General features: G+C 37.5%; 1 protein-coding gene across 13 annotated transcripts in view; it reads left to right on the forward strand.

The window, feature by feature from the left end:
* GFM2 (GTP dependent ribosome recycling factor mitochondrial 2) overlaps positions 1-15,596 on the forward strand; it is a 105,764-nt gene that overhangs the window by 18,379 nt on the left and 71,789 nt on the right. For 12 of the 13 annotated variants that reach the window (XR_010726837.1, XR_010726836.1, XR_010726838.1 and 9 more), the window contains 6 exons: positions 1,911-2,036; positions 3,049-3,137; positions 6,618-6,706; positions 8,532-8,592; positions 9,267-9,446; positions 14,176-14,256. Coding sequence is in view for 8 of the 13 variants with exons in the window: in XM_066241232.1 (XP_066097329.1) it covers positions 1,911-2,036; positions 3,049-3,137; positions 6,618-6,706; positions 8,532-8,592; positions 9,267-9,446; positions 14,176-14,256 (626 nt within the window). In the remaining 5 variants the exon portion in view is untranslated. The remainder of the gene's footprint in view (positions 1-1,910; positions 2,037-3,048; positions 3,138-6,617; positions 6,707-8,531; positions 8,593-9,266; positions 9,447-14,175; positions 14,257-15,596) is intronic. The other variant, XM_066241251.1, reaches the window with a different exon arrangement.

Consider the following 15,596-nt stretch of genomic DNA (forward strand, 5'->3'; position numbering starts at 1 on the left):
GATGGGAATTACAATGCAAGTTGAGACCATTCACCATTTGTTCTGGGCTTGGAGCCACTTAGCCAGAGATTCAGGGCGCACCAAGACCAGCTAATGTTTGTTTGGGGGTTTTTGGACCTTTGAGGGATTTTAGGAAAGTCCATAGCTCGAGCTGAGGCAGACCGTGTGTGTAAAAATGCTGCTGGAAGAGGCTTGGTTGGGTTCACAAGTTGAGTGAGATGGAGTCTCAGGATTCACCAGGGCAGTGCAAGCTGTGTTAGCAAGTACATAGAGAGCAGAGATTTGGTTCCTGCCTGTGCTGTACCTGCTTGTTGGGGATGGAGTCAATCAAGGAAGTGCTCCAGAGAGAGCTGTCCCAGCCCCTGCCCCTTCAGTCTTCTCCCTAAAGCTGGTCAGTTTAGTTCCTCCCCATGTGTTCCTGATGCTTTTTGAGCTGCTGCCCCTGTGTTGGAGCTCAGAGCGAGTGACTTTGTGAGCAGGTGAGTTTGGAAGTGGGCCCTTTAACAGGATACCTAGATCTCTGCCAGCCCTCCATCTCACTCAGACATAATCCCTGCTGGTTTTCACAGCCATATATTACTGGCACTGGAGCCCTTGGCTAGGGCATCTGGTGTGGGGGCTGGGACACCTTGCTCCTTGGAACCACCGTGGGTGTAGGACCTACCTGTTCTATGTCCCCTCCCCAGTTCCAACATTGCTTCTTCCTTAGCTGTAGGACTTAGCTATAGGATTTCTGTTCAGCTAGTCTTCAGGTGCTTCTTAATGATGGTGGTTATAATTTAGTTATAATTTTGATGTCAGAAAGGAGGCAAGAGCAGCATCTACCTACTCTGCCATCTTGACTGGAATTCCTCTTTTTCAGTTCCTTTACTGTATAAATTTAATCAAAATAAAATGCATAAGTGAAGATTTTTAAGGTGAAGGGGTTGGAGGCTAGTTGAAAAAGATGAATGGATTAAGAAGTATAAATTAGTTACAAAATAGTCATGGAGAGGTAAAGTATAGCATAAGGAATATAGTAAGTAATGTAGTAACTGTATGGTGCCAGGTGATATTGGAAATATTTGGGTGACAGCTTTGTAAAGTATGATTGTCTAACCACTGTACTGTATACATGAAACTAATACAAAAGTAATATTGAGTGTAAACTATAATTTAAAAAAATAAATTTACAAAAGTAAAATTTACAATCAATTTTAGTGACCTTTTTGGTCATCTGGGTGAACTTTATCCATGACTTTATGCTGTAGAAGTTCTACCAAGACATTATTTGCATTTGTACAAATAAAGCCCCTTTTCGTTTTGAAAACTTAGTAATGAGAAGGGTTTGTAAAGGATAACGTGAGAGAATTTTTTTCTCTACATTGTTCCATGTAGCTACCATTTACTTAACATTTACTGAGGTAGGTATTTTATATATATAGTCTTGTTTCATTTTTATAACAACCCAGCAAGATTGGCTTTATTAGCCTGATTTTACAACAAAATAAGTAACTTGCTCAAGATCACAGAGTGCTAATGGTGAAGTTGAGATATAAATCTGGGTCTGTCTCTGCCCTTTAACTGCGCTGTCTTCAGTCAAAAGATCAGGTGTGAGGAGCATCAGATAAGGAAGGGATCATAAAAGCTAACCTAGGAAAAAATGTAAGAAATATATACTTTAGTAAAATTAAAATAACTAAATGAGTGTTTATCTTAGTTGTTACAGAGAAATTATTTTTGTGGGAAAATTACTAATCTTGCTAAGAAAGCTTTTTCTAAAAGAGTTATTTAGATTAAGGGCTCTAAATATCAATATTAATTCAGGTATTTTGTGAACAATTTTTTTAATGCAAATTAAATTGTCAGAAAGATATCAGATACCAAGAAAATGTGATTAAGCCTAGGTATGTCATCTCTTTCCTGGTTAGATGTTGATGACGGAGACACAGTGACAGATTTCATGGCTCAAGAGCGAGAAAGAGGCATTACTATTCAATCAGCTGCTGTTACATTTGATTGGAAGGGATATAGAGTCAATCTAATTGATACACCAGGTATGCTGCTGTTCCAGCAATGTAGAGATGCTGTTTCACTTGAGGTTGTTGTTTGTGTATGTGTGTTTTTATTTTTAATTGTGATAAAAAACATATAAAATTTACCATTTAACCATTTTCAGGTGTACAGTTCAGTAGTGTTATTTGACATTGTTGTGAAACAGATCTTTAGAACTTTTTCAGAACTGCAACTTGACCCATTCTTTTTTTGTCTCTCCTACTACTCCTGGTAACCCTGATTCTATGTTCTATGTCTTTGGACTTGACTACTTTAGGATACATTGTATAAGTAGAATCATACAATACTTGTTTTTTTACTGGCTTTTATCACTTAGCATAAAGTCTTTCAAGGTTCATTTATGCTGTAACTATATGACAATATATTTTTTTAAGGCTGCATAGTATCCAGTTGTACACATAGAACACATTTTATATATCAATACATAAAAAAATTTTAATATATACCATCCATACATCAGTGGATATTAGGGTTGCTGTCACCTCTTGGCTATTGTGGGTGGTGCTACTATGAACATAGGTGTACAAATATCTTTTTGATACCCTCCTTTCAGTTCTTTTAGGTATATCCCAAAGTGGGATTGTTAAGTCATACTTTTTTTTTTGTTTTTGGGGATGGAGGAGGGAAGATAGTGAGGCAGTCTCCCTCGTGCACCCTGACCAGGCTCCACCTTGCAACCCCCTCTGGGACCAATACTTGAGTACTGAGCATCTTGAGTACTGAGGCTGCCATGCTCAGACCAGCTGAGCTATCCTCAGCTCCCAGGGTCCTGCTGAAACCAACTGAGCCACTGGCTGATTGGAAGAGGGAAGGAGGGAAAGGGAGGGGGAGAGAAGCAGATGGTTGCTTCTCCTGTGTGCCCTGACTGAGAATTGAACGCAGGATGTTCATGTGCCAGGTTGATGCTCTATCCATTGAGCCACCAGCCAGGGCCACATATTTTTTTTTTTTGTTTCAAGATTTTAAGTTTGTTGTATTTTCATTTTTTCTTAGGTCATGTGGACTTTACCTTGGAGGTTGAGCGCTGCCTAAGAGTGTTGGATGGTGCAGTGGCTGTATTTGATGCCTCTGCTGGTGTAGAGGTAAAGAAAAAGAGTTGCCAAAGTAAAATAAAGATGGGACAGCATGATTTTTTTTTTAAAAATAGAAGGTATTGCCTGAGCAGTAGATGGTGCAGTGGATAGAGTGTCAACAGGTAATGCAGAGGACCTAGGTTTGAAACCCCGAGGTTGCTGGCTTGAGCATAGACTCACCAGCTTGAGCGCGGGGTCACCACCTTGAGCATGGGATCATAGACATGACCCCATAATTGCTGGCTTGAGCCCAAATTGTGGGCTTGAGCAAGGGGTCATTGGCTCGGCTGGAGCATCCTCTCCCCCCACCCCCCTTCCCAGTCAGGGCACATATTAGAGGCAATCAGTGAACAGCTGAAGTGCCGCAACTATGAGTTGATGCTTCTCATCTCTCTCTCTCCCTGTCTCTCTCTTTTTCTCTCGCTAAAAAATAAATAAATGTGAAGTTGAAGGGATCTGATTTAGTTTTACTTTAACACTTTATTTGGTAAGCTGATATAAATCAAATTATGATTAAAGGAAGTTGGATTTTAATCTTGAGATGTGCTTTATCTGACACCTCAGATATTTCATAGTAAAAGGAAAATATATTTGCTTTTTTGTACAAAATGTGAAAGTTAGTGTTGAAATCTGAAGTGCCCGAGATTCTACCTTATTCTTTGTCCCACCTGGTGACTTGAAAGGAGTCAGGTTACAGCTGCACACACAGTGGAATCTGTGCTTAGAAAATGCAGGTATTTTACAATAGGCAATGAGCATGCCTCCTCTCTGCTCTGGAGGGATACATTACTTCCAGGGTTATAAGCAAATCTACCTTTTGTTTTGGGGAAAGACACTGTTTCTATCTTTCTAAGATGCTCCTCTATATAAACATCCCTGAAAATATAGTCAGAACAAAAGCAGTCAATGCCTCTCCTAACAAAACATGCAGAAATGTGAGGGGCCTAGGAAGAATTTTCTCCCAACAGTTAATATAAAGCTTCTTGAATAAATCTTGAAAATGAGTTTATAATAAATTAACATTACTGGAGTCAATTAATGCTCTCTGTAGCTGGCACCCTATTTGTTTTATAATCTCAAGAATGGTTTTTATGTTGACTATAGAACTCACATTAATTCTTCTAATCTTAAAATTACTAAAAGTAGTATCTTAATGAAGTGATCAAAATTGATATCCTCCATGCCTGACCTGTGGTGGTGCTGTGGATAAAATATTGACCTGGAATGCTGAGGTTGCTGGTTCAAAACCCCAGGCTTGCCCAGGGGTTTTGAACATACTATAAGCAACTATTACAAGTTGATGCTTCTCACTCCCCCCCCCCACCCTTCCTCTCTCCCTCTCCATCTCTCCTCTCTCTAAAATCAATAAAAAAAATTAACATCCACCAAAATGGGACAAATTGACACCATAGGCCTCCTGGTATGATGCACTAAGAAGGATACAACATTACCTATGTTGTATTCCTGGCAGAAATGTTTGGCCCAAATCTGATTATGAGAGAACAAATCAAATCTAAATTGAAAGACATTCAGCAAAACAAATGACCAGGACTTTTCAGAAATTGAAAAGAAATTGTCAATGTAAGGAAAATGAGTGATGGGTGGCTTAAAAGTTGGAGAACTGTTCTAGATGATAGGATTCTAGAGAGACAAGCAAAGTAAATGTAATATATGATCTTTAACTTGACTCTATATCAAAAAAGAAAAAGTTACAAAGGGTAAATCAGAGAAATTAGACTTTATGTATGTATCAACTTAAATTCTTCTGAATGTGATCATTGTAATTTGTGTTAAGAGAATGTCCTTATCTTGGCAGATACTTACTAAGGTAGTATGGAGAATTGAAGTATCATGATATTTACAACTTGTTCTCATGGTTCAGCTCCCCCCCCCCCTCTCTCTCTCTCTCTCACTCTCTCTCTCTCTCTCTCTCTCTCTCTCCCTCCTCCTTCCACAGCCATGGCTTGAATGGTTCGAGCAAGTTTGCCATGGCACTGAGGATGGCTCCATGGCCTCGCTTCTGGCGCTAAAATAGCTTGGTTGCCGAAGCAATGGAGCAGTGGCCCTAGATGGGCAGAGCATTGCTCCATAGGGGGCTTGCTGGGTGGATCCCTGTTGGGGCACATGCAGGAGTTTGTCTGCCTCTCAGTAAAAAAAAGAAAGAAAAAAGAATGGTGGCAAATGTTGGTTCAGTATGTGGAGCAACTGGAACTTGTACATTGTTGGTGGGAATATAAAATACTAGTTACTTTGAAAGACTATTTGGCAATTTCTTATAAAGTTAAATATATACCTGTTTTATAACCCAGTAATTTTACTTTTATATCTTTTTTCAAAGGAATGAAAATATCCATCAAAAACGTGGTCAAAATGTTTATGGCAGCTAAATTCATAATAGCAAACTAGAAACAACCTGTGTACCTCCACAGGTAGCTAGAAAAACAAACTAGTACATGTATACAAAGGAATTTAACAATAAAAAGGACTGAACCAGTATACCCAACAACATAATAGTCACAAACATGTTGAGCAGAAGAAACCATGCTATTTATATGATATTCAAGAATAGGCAGAATGAATCTATTGTGACAAATTAAAATAGGTTGCTTATTAAGAATTGGTTGTAAGAAAAACTTGTTAGGTTCTATATGTTCTATATCGTGATTGGGGTAGTAGTTATACAAATATATTCATTTATCAAAAAACTCATTGAGCTGTACACGTAAGAGCTGTGTATTTTATTATTTATATAATGAAAACTCAAATTACAAATTGCTTTTATTTTAACTAATGATAGTACATTAGGCTTTTTATGATCTGTTTCAAAGCTATTGGACTTCACTAGGCACAGATGCTATAATAGACTCAAACTATTTACATTTAATGTGTACAAAAAGTAGACTTAAAAGAAATCAAATAGAAAAACATGAAAATTGCAATTTATAAATACAGGTGTTTCGCTTATATTTCCCCCCTTAAATAATTTTTAGTTTACATGATCATTCAAACAGTCACCGTAAAAATACATGATTTTTATGACAGTAGCATTTTTGTAGTATATTTTTAAATCACAACAGTCTCAATTAAAGCAAAAGTTTGTATTTCACAGATTCGAAAACTGGTAAGTTCAGTGCTCTGTGACATGCATGAGATAAAGTGAAGCTGAACAGAAAGGAGGTCTTCTGATTCTTGGTTAAGCCCTCTTTCCACGACTCTCATTGCCTCCCAGGTGTTAATCCTCTTTGTGAGGGAATCTAGTTCACCCAAAGTATATATTATTCTGAGTTTGAAGCATACTTTGCATCACACTTCGTTATAGATTAGCTGAGTTAACCTGATAGCAAAAGAATGACTAGATATAAGTGCAGTGGTATTGATTCTATGCTAGAATAAGGCCTAGTTCCATGCTATAGTAGAGTCTTAGATCTCTTTATTCCATGTATAGTAACAGTTACTATATATTTTTCCAATATGTGCTCTTTGTTTTAGGCACAAACTCTCACAGTGTGGAGGCAAGCTGATAAGCACAAGATACCTCGAATCTGTTTTTTAAACAAGATGGACAAAACTGGAGCAAGGTATTTATTTCAAGTGTGTTTCCTTGGCTTATTAAGAATATGATTTGAGTTTTTAATGGACTATAACTTAAATTTAGAACTAGCTATTTCTTATAGAGAATAAATATCCATGAACTCTCTATTTAGTCCCATAAAAAGAAAGTGAAAGTAGTTAATTCATAGGTTAAATTATAAGGTGAGATTACTAGAGAGCTGATAGGTGATGAACATCCTGCTTCTAATACAGAGACTATTCTAATTTCTGGGGTCCTGACAGACTGGAGCCTTGCTGAGTCCACAGGTTCTATTTAGAGCTGTATGTTATAGTTATGGTCTCCCATGCAGTGCTAAAGGTTATGGTGCTCCCTATCATTGCTAAAGATAGAGTTAGTGTTTTTCTGCAGTTTCCTCACAGAACAATGTCCTTCTTTGTTCCTTGATTTTCTTTAGCTGCTGGGTAATATGTTCTCCAGAGAAGGAAACTGGGAGTGGAGAATGTAGATGTTTTAAGACCTGCCTTAAGGACAAAGGAGTTAATGCTGAAATGTTGTGATAATGCTCGGAGACTTATAGAGTGATAATACAAAATGGCACATTAGCCTGAGAACATCATTCAGAATTCAGAGTATCAAGAATATATGAAGGATTTGGAAAAAATATAAAAGAAGGAGAATCAAGAATATAAAGGATTCTAGGGAAATGTGATAGGACTGATCCTAGTCTGTGGTGCGAGAGTGGTGGAAACAAAGCATGAATGATTTCTGCCCTAAAACCACACGGTGTGCTTTGTGTTCATGTGACTCCACAGTAATTCTACAGTAGTTGGTTTAAAGCAGTGGTCCCCAACCCCCGGGCGGCGGACTGGTACCGGTCTGTGGGCCATTTGGTACTGGTCCGCAGAGAAAAAATAAATAACTTACATTATTTCCATTTTATTTATATTTAAGTCTGAACTATGTTTTATTTTTTTAAATGACTAGATTCCCTCTGTTACATCCGTCTAAGACTCACTCTTGACGCTTGTCTTGGTCACGTGATACATTTATCCGTCCCACCCTAAAGGCCGGTCCATGAAAATATTTTCTGACATTAAACTGGTCCGTGGCCCAATAAAGATTGGGGACCACTGGTTTAAAGGACTTTTGATTAGTAAAGGCAAAACCTTCAAAATGTACAAGGCTCAAGTTCTGTCCCTTTTTATGTTTGGAGTTCCTTGAGGTAGGTGGAAGTACTACATTTACTGACTTACAGCACCTGTGCTGATGGGTTAGGAAGTGACTGGGTACTAGGCTGGTTGTTAAAGATATTGGGACCAGAAGAAGTCAACCCTTGTGCCAAAGATGACGTGTGTCATCGGTAGCCAACCCCAGTGTTAGCAGAGAAATGGACCCAGATGGTATTAAAAAATGCCTGAGATGAGAGTATAGAAAAAGCAGTCGGGCTGTCTCTCAGAAGGCTGGTGGCTGTGTGTAATAATAGCATTTGCAGTTATTAGAAGACTCCTTGACTTATAATCACAATATCTTGCATTTGAATCCTAACTACAATTTTATTATCTGTAATTTTGATCAATTCAGGTAACCTTAACCTCAAACTTTAGTTAAGGTCAAGCTACAATAATAATACCTAAAATAACCTACGTGGCAAGATTCAGTAGAGCTACTCAATTACTATTATCTGAAATTAATATTAAAATTTTATTCAAGGTGACCTATGGAAAACTGTAAAATGGTGAACATTAGGAACAATGAAGAGAGTTTTCAATATAATTTTAGAGAACATTCTTAAACCTGTTTCTTAAATCTCAACATTTTTAACTACTGTATAATTATTTCGCTTTCTACAGTTTTAACTACGCAGTTGAAAGCATCAAAGAGAAATTGAAGGCAAAGCCTTTGCTTTTACAGGTTGGTCGATTAACATTTGGTCAGTTAATAGTAATAGCTCCTCCTTAGTTTCCTCATCAGTTTATTTATTTATTTTTTTAAATTTTTTTTGTATTTTTCTGAAGCTGGAAACGGGGAGAGACAGTCTGACAGACTCCCGCATGTGCCCGACCGACCGGGATCCACCCGGCACGCCCACCAGGGGCAACGCTCTGCCCACCAGGGGGCGATGCTCTGCCCCTCTGGGGCGTCGCTCTGCCACGACCAGAGCCACTCTAGTGCCTGGGGCAGCGGCCAAGGAGCCATCCCCAGCGCCCCGGCCATCTTTGCTCCAATGGACCCTCCGCTGCGGGAGGGGAAGAGAGAGACAGAGAGGAAGGAGGGGGGGGATGGAGAAGCAAATGGGCGCCTCTCCTATGTGCCCTGGCCGGGAATCGAACCCGGGTCCCCCGCACGCCAGGCCGACGCTCTACTGCTGAGCTAACCGGCCAGGGCCTCATCAGTTTATTTTATTGTGACATAGACATTTCTAAAGCTGTCTCAAATCCTTTTTGGTGAAGTTGGGATATAAAAAAAGTAGATAACATGATGGTATTAATAATAGATATTTGGGGGAAAGTGGAGAAAGATAAGATTTATCACCAGTTCTGTTCTGGGTGATAATTTAATAGTGTTAATCTTATTCTGATTTATAGTTACCAATTGGTGAAGCCAAAACTTTCAAAGGAGTGGTGGATGTAGTAAGTAAAGAAAAGCTTCTTTGGAACCCTAATTCAGGTGATGGAAAAGACTTTGAGAGAAAACTCCTCTTGGAAATGAGTGATCCTAAATTGCTGAAGGAGACCACTGAAGCAAGGAATGCCTTAATTGAACAAGTAAAATAAATACTCTTAGTTTAAAATTGCATAAATATTTAGAAACTTTTAAAAATATTTTATTGTGAAGTTTAATATACAGTTACATAAGGAATATGTAAAGTATAAGAATAATAAAATGAACACCAACCTATGAACCAGCTTAAGAAATAGAATATTAGCAATACTCTAGTAGGCCACTTCTAGTTCACCTCTCTCCCTCCCACTCATTACTCCCCCAACCACTCGATTGATCATAGAGATTGTCTTTCATTTGTTTTTCTTTATAGTTTACTACAAATGTATGTATCATTAAAGAACTTAGTTTTTCATGGTTTTGAAATTTATATAAATGGGATAATACTTCTTATATTTTATTACATTGTTCAACCTTATGTTGGAGCTTCGTCCATGTTGTTTTTTGTATTTTTCTGAAGTGAGAAGCGGGGTGGGGTGGCAGACAGACAGACTTCCTGCATGTGCCTGACTGAGATCCACCCAGCATGCCCACCAGAGGACAATGATCAGCCCATCTGAGGCATTGCTGTGCTGCAACTAGAGCCATTCTAATGCCTGATGCAGAAGCCATGGAGCCATCCTCAGTGCCCGGACCAACTTTGCTCCCATGGAGCCTTGGCTGCAGGAGGGGAAGAGAGAGAGAGAGAGAAAGAGAGGGGGAAGGGTAGAGAAGCAGATGGGCACCACTTCTGTGTGCCCTGGCCGGGAATCGAACTTGGGACTTCCACACGCCGGGCCGATGCTCTACCACTGAGCCAACTGGCCAGGGTCTAATGTTGTTTTTTACATGTATTTATAATTCATTCATTTTCAGTCTTGTATATAGTGTGCCAATATATGTATGCTTGTAGCACAATTTATTGTCTTTTCCTGTGGATGAACTTTGAGGTTACTTTTTTTTTGCTGCTACAAACAGTATTGCTGTGAACATCTTTGTATGTATCTCCTTGTGCACATATGCAAGAATTTATGTAGAGGTAAACCTAGGAGTGAAATTGCTGGGTCAAAGCTATTTCCATCTTTTACCTGACCAGGTGTCAAATTATTTAGAGTCTTTTTTTTTTTTAATTCAGTGAGTAGAGGAGAGGCAGAGACAGACTCTGGCATACATCCCGACCGGGATACACCTGGCAAGCCCACTAGGGGTCTATGCTCTGACCATTTGGGGCATTGCTTCCTAGCTCAGCAACCAAGCTTTTCTTAGTGCTTGAGGCAGAGCATGGAGTCATCCTCGGTGCCTGGGGCCAACTCATTTCAATTGAGCCATGACTGCAGGAGGGGAAGACAGAGAAAGAGAGAGAGAAGTGAGAGGGGAAGGGGTAGAGAAGTAGTTGGGTGCTTCTCCTATGTGCGCTGACCAGGAATTGAACCTGGGACTTCTACATGCTGGGCCTACACTCTACCACTGAGCCAACTGGCCAGGGTCTATTTAGAAAATTTTAAAACCATCAAGTTTATAGTTCATATATAATTTTAGACCTCACCCACCTCAAAATTTTAAAAAATTGTAAGATTGTTAATATTTATAATGTTTGTATGATAGTATATAGAACAGTAAGTAAAATATACCTTAAATAAACTCCCTGAATTTTATGGTAAAGAAAAACATTTGAGTCTGAACTCTGATTTTCTTACTTCTGAATTAAATTGGTCAAAATAGATTCTCTCATAATTATTTTTTTCATCTTTTGTATGATACTATTTTTGAGGTAATTATTTTCCATTATATAATAATTATCAACCTTATCATTACCATAATAATGATCATTGTTATTTCTATTGGATAATAGGTATTCAAGACTTATGATCTAGCTTAAGTGCTTCACACATATTATGTAATCCTCACAACAGCCTATAATAGATCCTTATTTTACAGGTGAGGAAACAGAGGCTTACAATGCTTAAAGAAATTGTTACATTGCTAATAAATAGCCAAGCTGGAGTCTGACCCAGATGTGTCCAGTTGAGAGCTAGAGCTCTCGCACACTTGGCCATACTGCTTCTGTAACTTGGGAGGAGGGTGCATAAAAAGACTAAAAGTGCAATTGACATTAATCAATAATTGGTTACATAATTGGTTCTCCTTTAAGGTTGTATTTTGTTTAATTTATGTAAAAGGGCTATCAGAATAAACCCAAGAAGGATTTTATAATCTAGTTGAGGCACCAGTGTAGATTTACATAAATGTCTCCTACAGTTCTAGACATGAAAGGCTCAGATTTTATTTTTATTATATACTATCAGTAGATAATAAAGTACAAGTTATAAGGAATACATACGTTTGTATAGAATAAGAGAGTAAGACTACATCATACCTGTTAGGATGACTACTATAAAAAAATATTATAAGAATGTGAAGAAACTAACCTTTTTGCATTATTGGTGGGGATGAAAATGGTGCAGACACTGTAAAGAAACAGTATGGTGGTTCCTCAGAAAATTGAAAATAGAATTAACATATGATCTAGCAGTTTTACTCCTGGGTGTATATCCAAAAGATTGAAAGCAGGGTCTCAGAGAGATGTTTGCACATCCTTGTTCATAGCAGCATTATTTATAATTGCCAAAAAGAGGAAGGTGTTATCAACAGATGAATGGATAAATACAATATGGTACATATACAAAATGAAATATTATTCAAAGTTAAAAATGAAGAAAATTCTGACACATGATATATTATTAATGAACCTTGAGTACATTAAATTGCTAATTAAAATAAGCCAATCCCCAAAAGACAAATACTGCAGTGGTCCCTAACCTTTTTTGGGCCACGGACTGGTTTAATGTCAGAAAATATTTTCATGGACCGGCCTTTAGGGTGGGACGGATAAATGTATCACGTGACTGAGACAAGCGTCAAGGGTGAGTCTTAGACGGATGTAACAGAGGGAATCTGGTCATTTTTAAAAAATAAAACATCGTTCAGACTTAAATATAAATAAAACAGAAATAATGTAAGTTATGTATTCTTTCTCTGCAGACTGGTACCAAATGGCCCATGGACCATTGGACTGGTCTGCGGCCTGGGGGTTGGGGACCACTGAAATACTGTATGATTTCACTTATCTGAGATACCTATAGTCCAATTCAGAGCAGAAAGCAGAATGATAATTGCCAGGGGCTGGGAAGGGGAGAATGATAGAGTTATTTTATGGGTCTAGAGTTTTGGTTTTGTGAGATGGAAAAGTTCTGGAGATTAGTTTTAGAACACTGGCTATACTTAGCACTACCAAACCGTTCAATTAGAAATGATTAAGATGATAAATTTTATGTTATATTTATGTTATACTATACCAAAATTAATTTTTTTAAATTTAGAGAAAGAATAACATTAGTATGGATAGGAGTCAACTTCCTGTGGAACACAGGTGAACAGTGAAAATAATAAATAGTGTATTTTGTGTACTTACTGTGTTCTTTTTTTTTTTATTTTTTTTTATTTTTTATTTTTATTTATTTATTTATTTATTTTTATTTAATTTTTTTTTTTTTACTTACTGTGTTCTGACAGCATAATTTGAATTGGTTATTCAATCCTCACAATAGTCCCATGAGGTAGGTACTAGTATTATCTCCATGAGAAACCAAGGAAAAGAGAGGTGGTGATGTAACTTGACCAAAGTTTTTGAATAAGTTAAATAGTGGAGTAATTTCCAGGCAGCTTGGCTCCAGAAGGTATGCTTAACCATTACATACACTGCCTTCCAGAAGGATGATTTGGTACATTTTTTGCTGTAGTTAGCTGTTTGTGGGTTTGTTTTTTTTTTTTCACCAAGTGTGTAAATTTTGTTCCCTTGTACTATTACCAACTTCTGGAACTTTTATTGTCAGCTAGATTCTTTTATTTCGTAATGGCAAATGATTATGAAAAAAAAAACATGAAGTAGATAGTTTCTTTTTTTTTCTTTTCCAAGTGAGAGGAAGGGAAATAGACTCCCGCATGCACCCCAACTGGGTTCCTCCCGGCAGCCCCATCTGAGGCTGATGCTTTATGCATCTGGAACCATTTCCCAGCAGAGCTATTTTTGGTGCCTGAGTCCGATACTCCACGGAGCCACCCCTCAGCACCTGGGGCCAATGCACTTAAACCAATCAAGCCATGGCTGTGGGAGGGGGAGTAAGAAGGAGGAGAGGGAGGGGTTGAAAAGCAGATAGTTGCTTCTTCCGTGTGCCCTGACTGGGAATCAAACCTGGGACATTCACAGTAGGCTGATGCTCTATCACTGAGCCAACTGGCCAGGGCCTTCAGTTTTATTAATGAAATTATATGTATGATCCCCAACTTAAATGTATTTCCTCAGCACAGGATTATTTACAGTACGATTAGTTCTTTTAGTTGACTCTCTGGAGATATGAACATTTGGACTATTAGAGGAGCACCAGGTAGAACTTTTTATGAACTAAGACCCCTAAATTTATCTAAAAACACCAATCCATTGTATATATTATTATTGGCTGTAAATTGTGCATTTTCTTTTAATTCTTTTGAACACTCTGAGTTAATAGCACTATTGAGATGCTTACTTTGGTTCAGGATTAACTCATAATAATATATCTTCAATTTTCAATATCCTTTCTTTTAAAATAAAAACTCTTAGAGGATAGGAAGAGGTCCTTGGCCTAAATAAGTTAGATCATGTAGCTGTCTTGAAATATTTGGATAATGTCTTTAGATGTAAATTAATAGTTGGACAACAAATGGAAGTTATTCAATCAAAGCCTTTCTTTATAGGTTGCAGATTTGGATGATGAATTTGCTGACTTGGTTTTAGGAGAATTCAGTGAAAATTTTGATTTACTACCAGCTGAAAAGGTAAATTTTATTATTCATTTACTTTGACCAAGTTTTACTAATTGGATATGCTTTGTTTTCTCTGTTTTGTTTTTTCAACTTTGTATATCATTGGAAACTATGTTGACTTAAACATTATTAAAACATTAAGGTAAAGTCACTACTGATAGAAAAAGTTGACTTAAAAATTGGGAGAACACTAAGATAAAGCCACTACTAATACAGGTACTTAATAGTGGTAGTGTTTTACTATTTTTGGATCTACTTTAAAAAGAGAAATGGAATCTTTTTTGCTTGTTTTGAGTCAGGAGAAGTTACTTGTTCATCCTCAGCCTTGTCTCTTCATTGTGATAATTTTTCTAAGTTTTTTTTAGAGAAATCACAGAATTTTTATATTTAAAAATTACAGGTTTTTCAAACTACTAAAATTATCATTTTCTCCAGAACATTTTTTTCTGAATCTGTTTTAATTTTTAGTGGAAACTCATTACAGGTCTTTCTTTTTTTGTTTTCTTTTGTAATATATTAAAATAGAGTCTAGGCAAGTAAAATACTGATAATACTTGAATTATGACAGATTTCTTCATAGCATTCCTGGTTGTTGTTTTTTTTCCTGCCAGGGACCTTCCCATATGAATTTGGTAATCTTACTCTTTGTTTTCCTTCATGAAACATAAGAGTTACCAAGAAAAATGGTTTTAAGGTGATAATAATGTTTGTTTGTTTGTTTTATTTATTTATTTTATTTTTTACAGAGACAGAGAGAGTCAGAGAGAGGGATAGATAGGGACAGACAGACGGGAACAGAGAGAGATGAGAAGCATCAATTATCAGTTTTTCGTTGTGACACCTTAATTGTTCATTGATTGCTTTCTCATATGTGCCTTGACCGTAGGCCTTCAGCAGACCGAGTAACCCCTTGCTCGAGCCAGCGACCCCACATTCAAGCTGGTGAGCTTTTTGCTCAAACCAGATGAGCCGGCGCTCAAGCTGGCAACCTCGGGGTCTCGAACCTGGGTCTTCTGCATCCCAGTCCAATGCTCTATCCACTGCGCCACCACCTGGTCAGGCTAAGGTGATAATAATGTTTAATGAGGTCTAAGAAAAGCACAGCAAATAGTTATTTTTCCAAAAAAAAAAATTAAAGAAAAACACAAGATCTGTAGATTAATTTTGAGCCATTTGCAGTTATTTGAGGTGAGAAAAAATGTTTTTTTTCTTTTGAATGAAATGCCATAATTTTGAAATTTTTATTGTTCAGTATTTGAATGCTTAAGTGTGATGTTTATTAAATCCTACAGTCACATAACATGATGTCTGTTTTCAAAGAGCTTGCAGTCTGAAGTAGAATTGACCCACCA

This window comes from Saccopteryx bilineata, chromosome 1 (assembly GCF_036850765.1).
Source record: "Saccopteryx bilineata isolate mSacBil1 chromosome 1, mSacBil1_pri_phased_curated, whole genome shotgun sequence".
Classification (NCBI taxonomy): Eukaryota; Metazoa; Chordata; class Mammalia; order Chiroptera; family Emballonuridae; genus Saccopteryx; species Saccopteryx bilineata.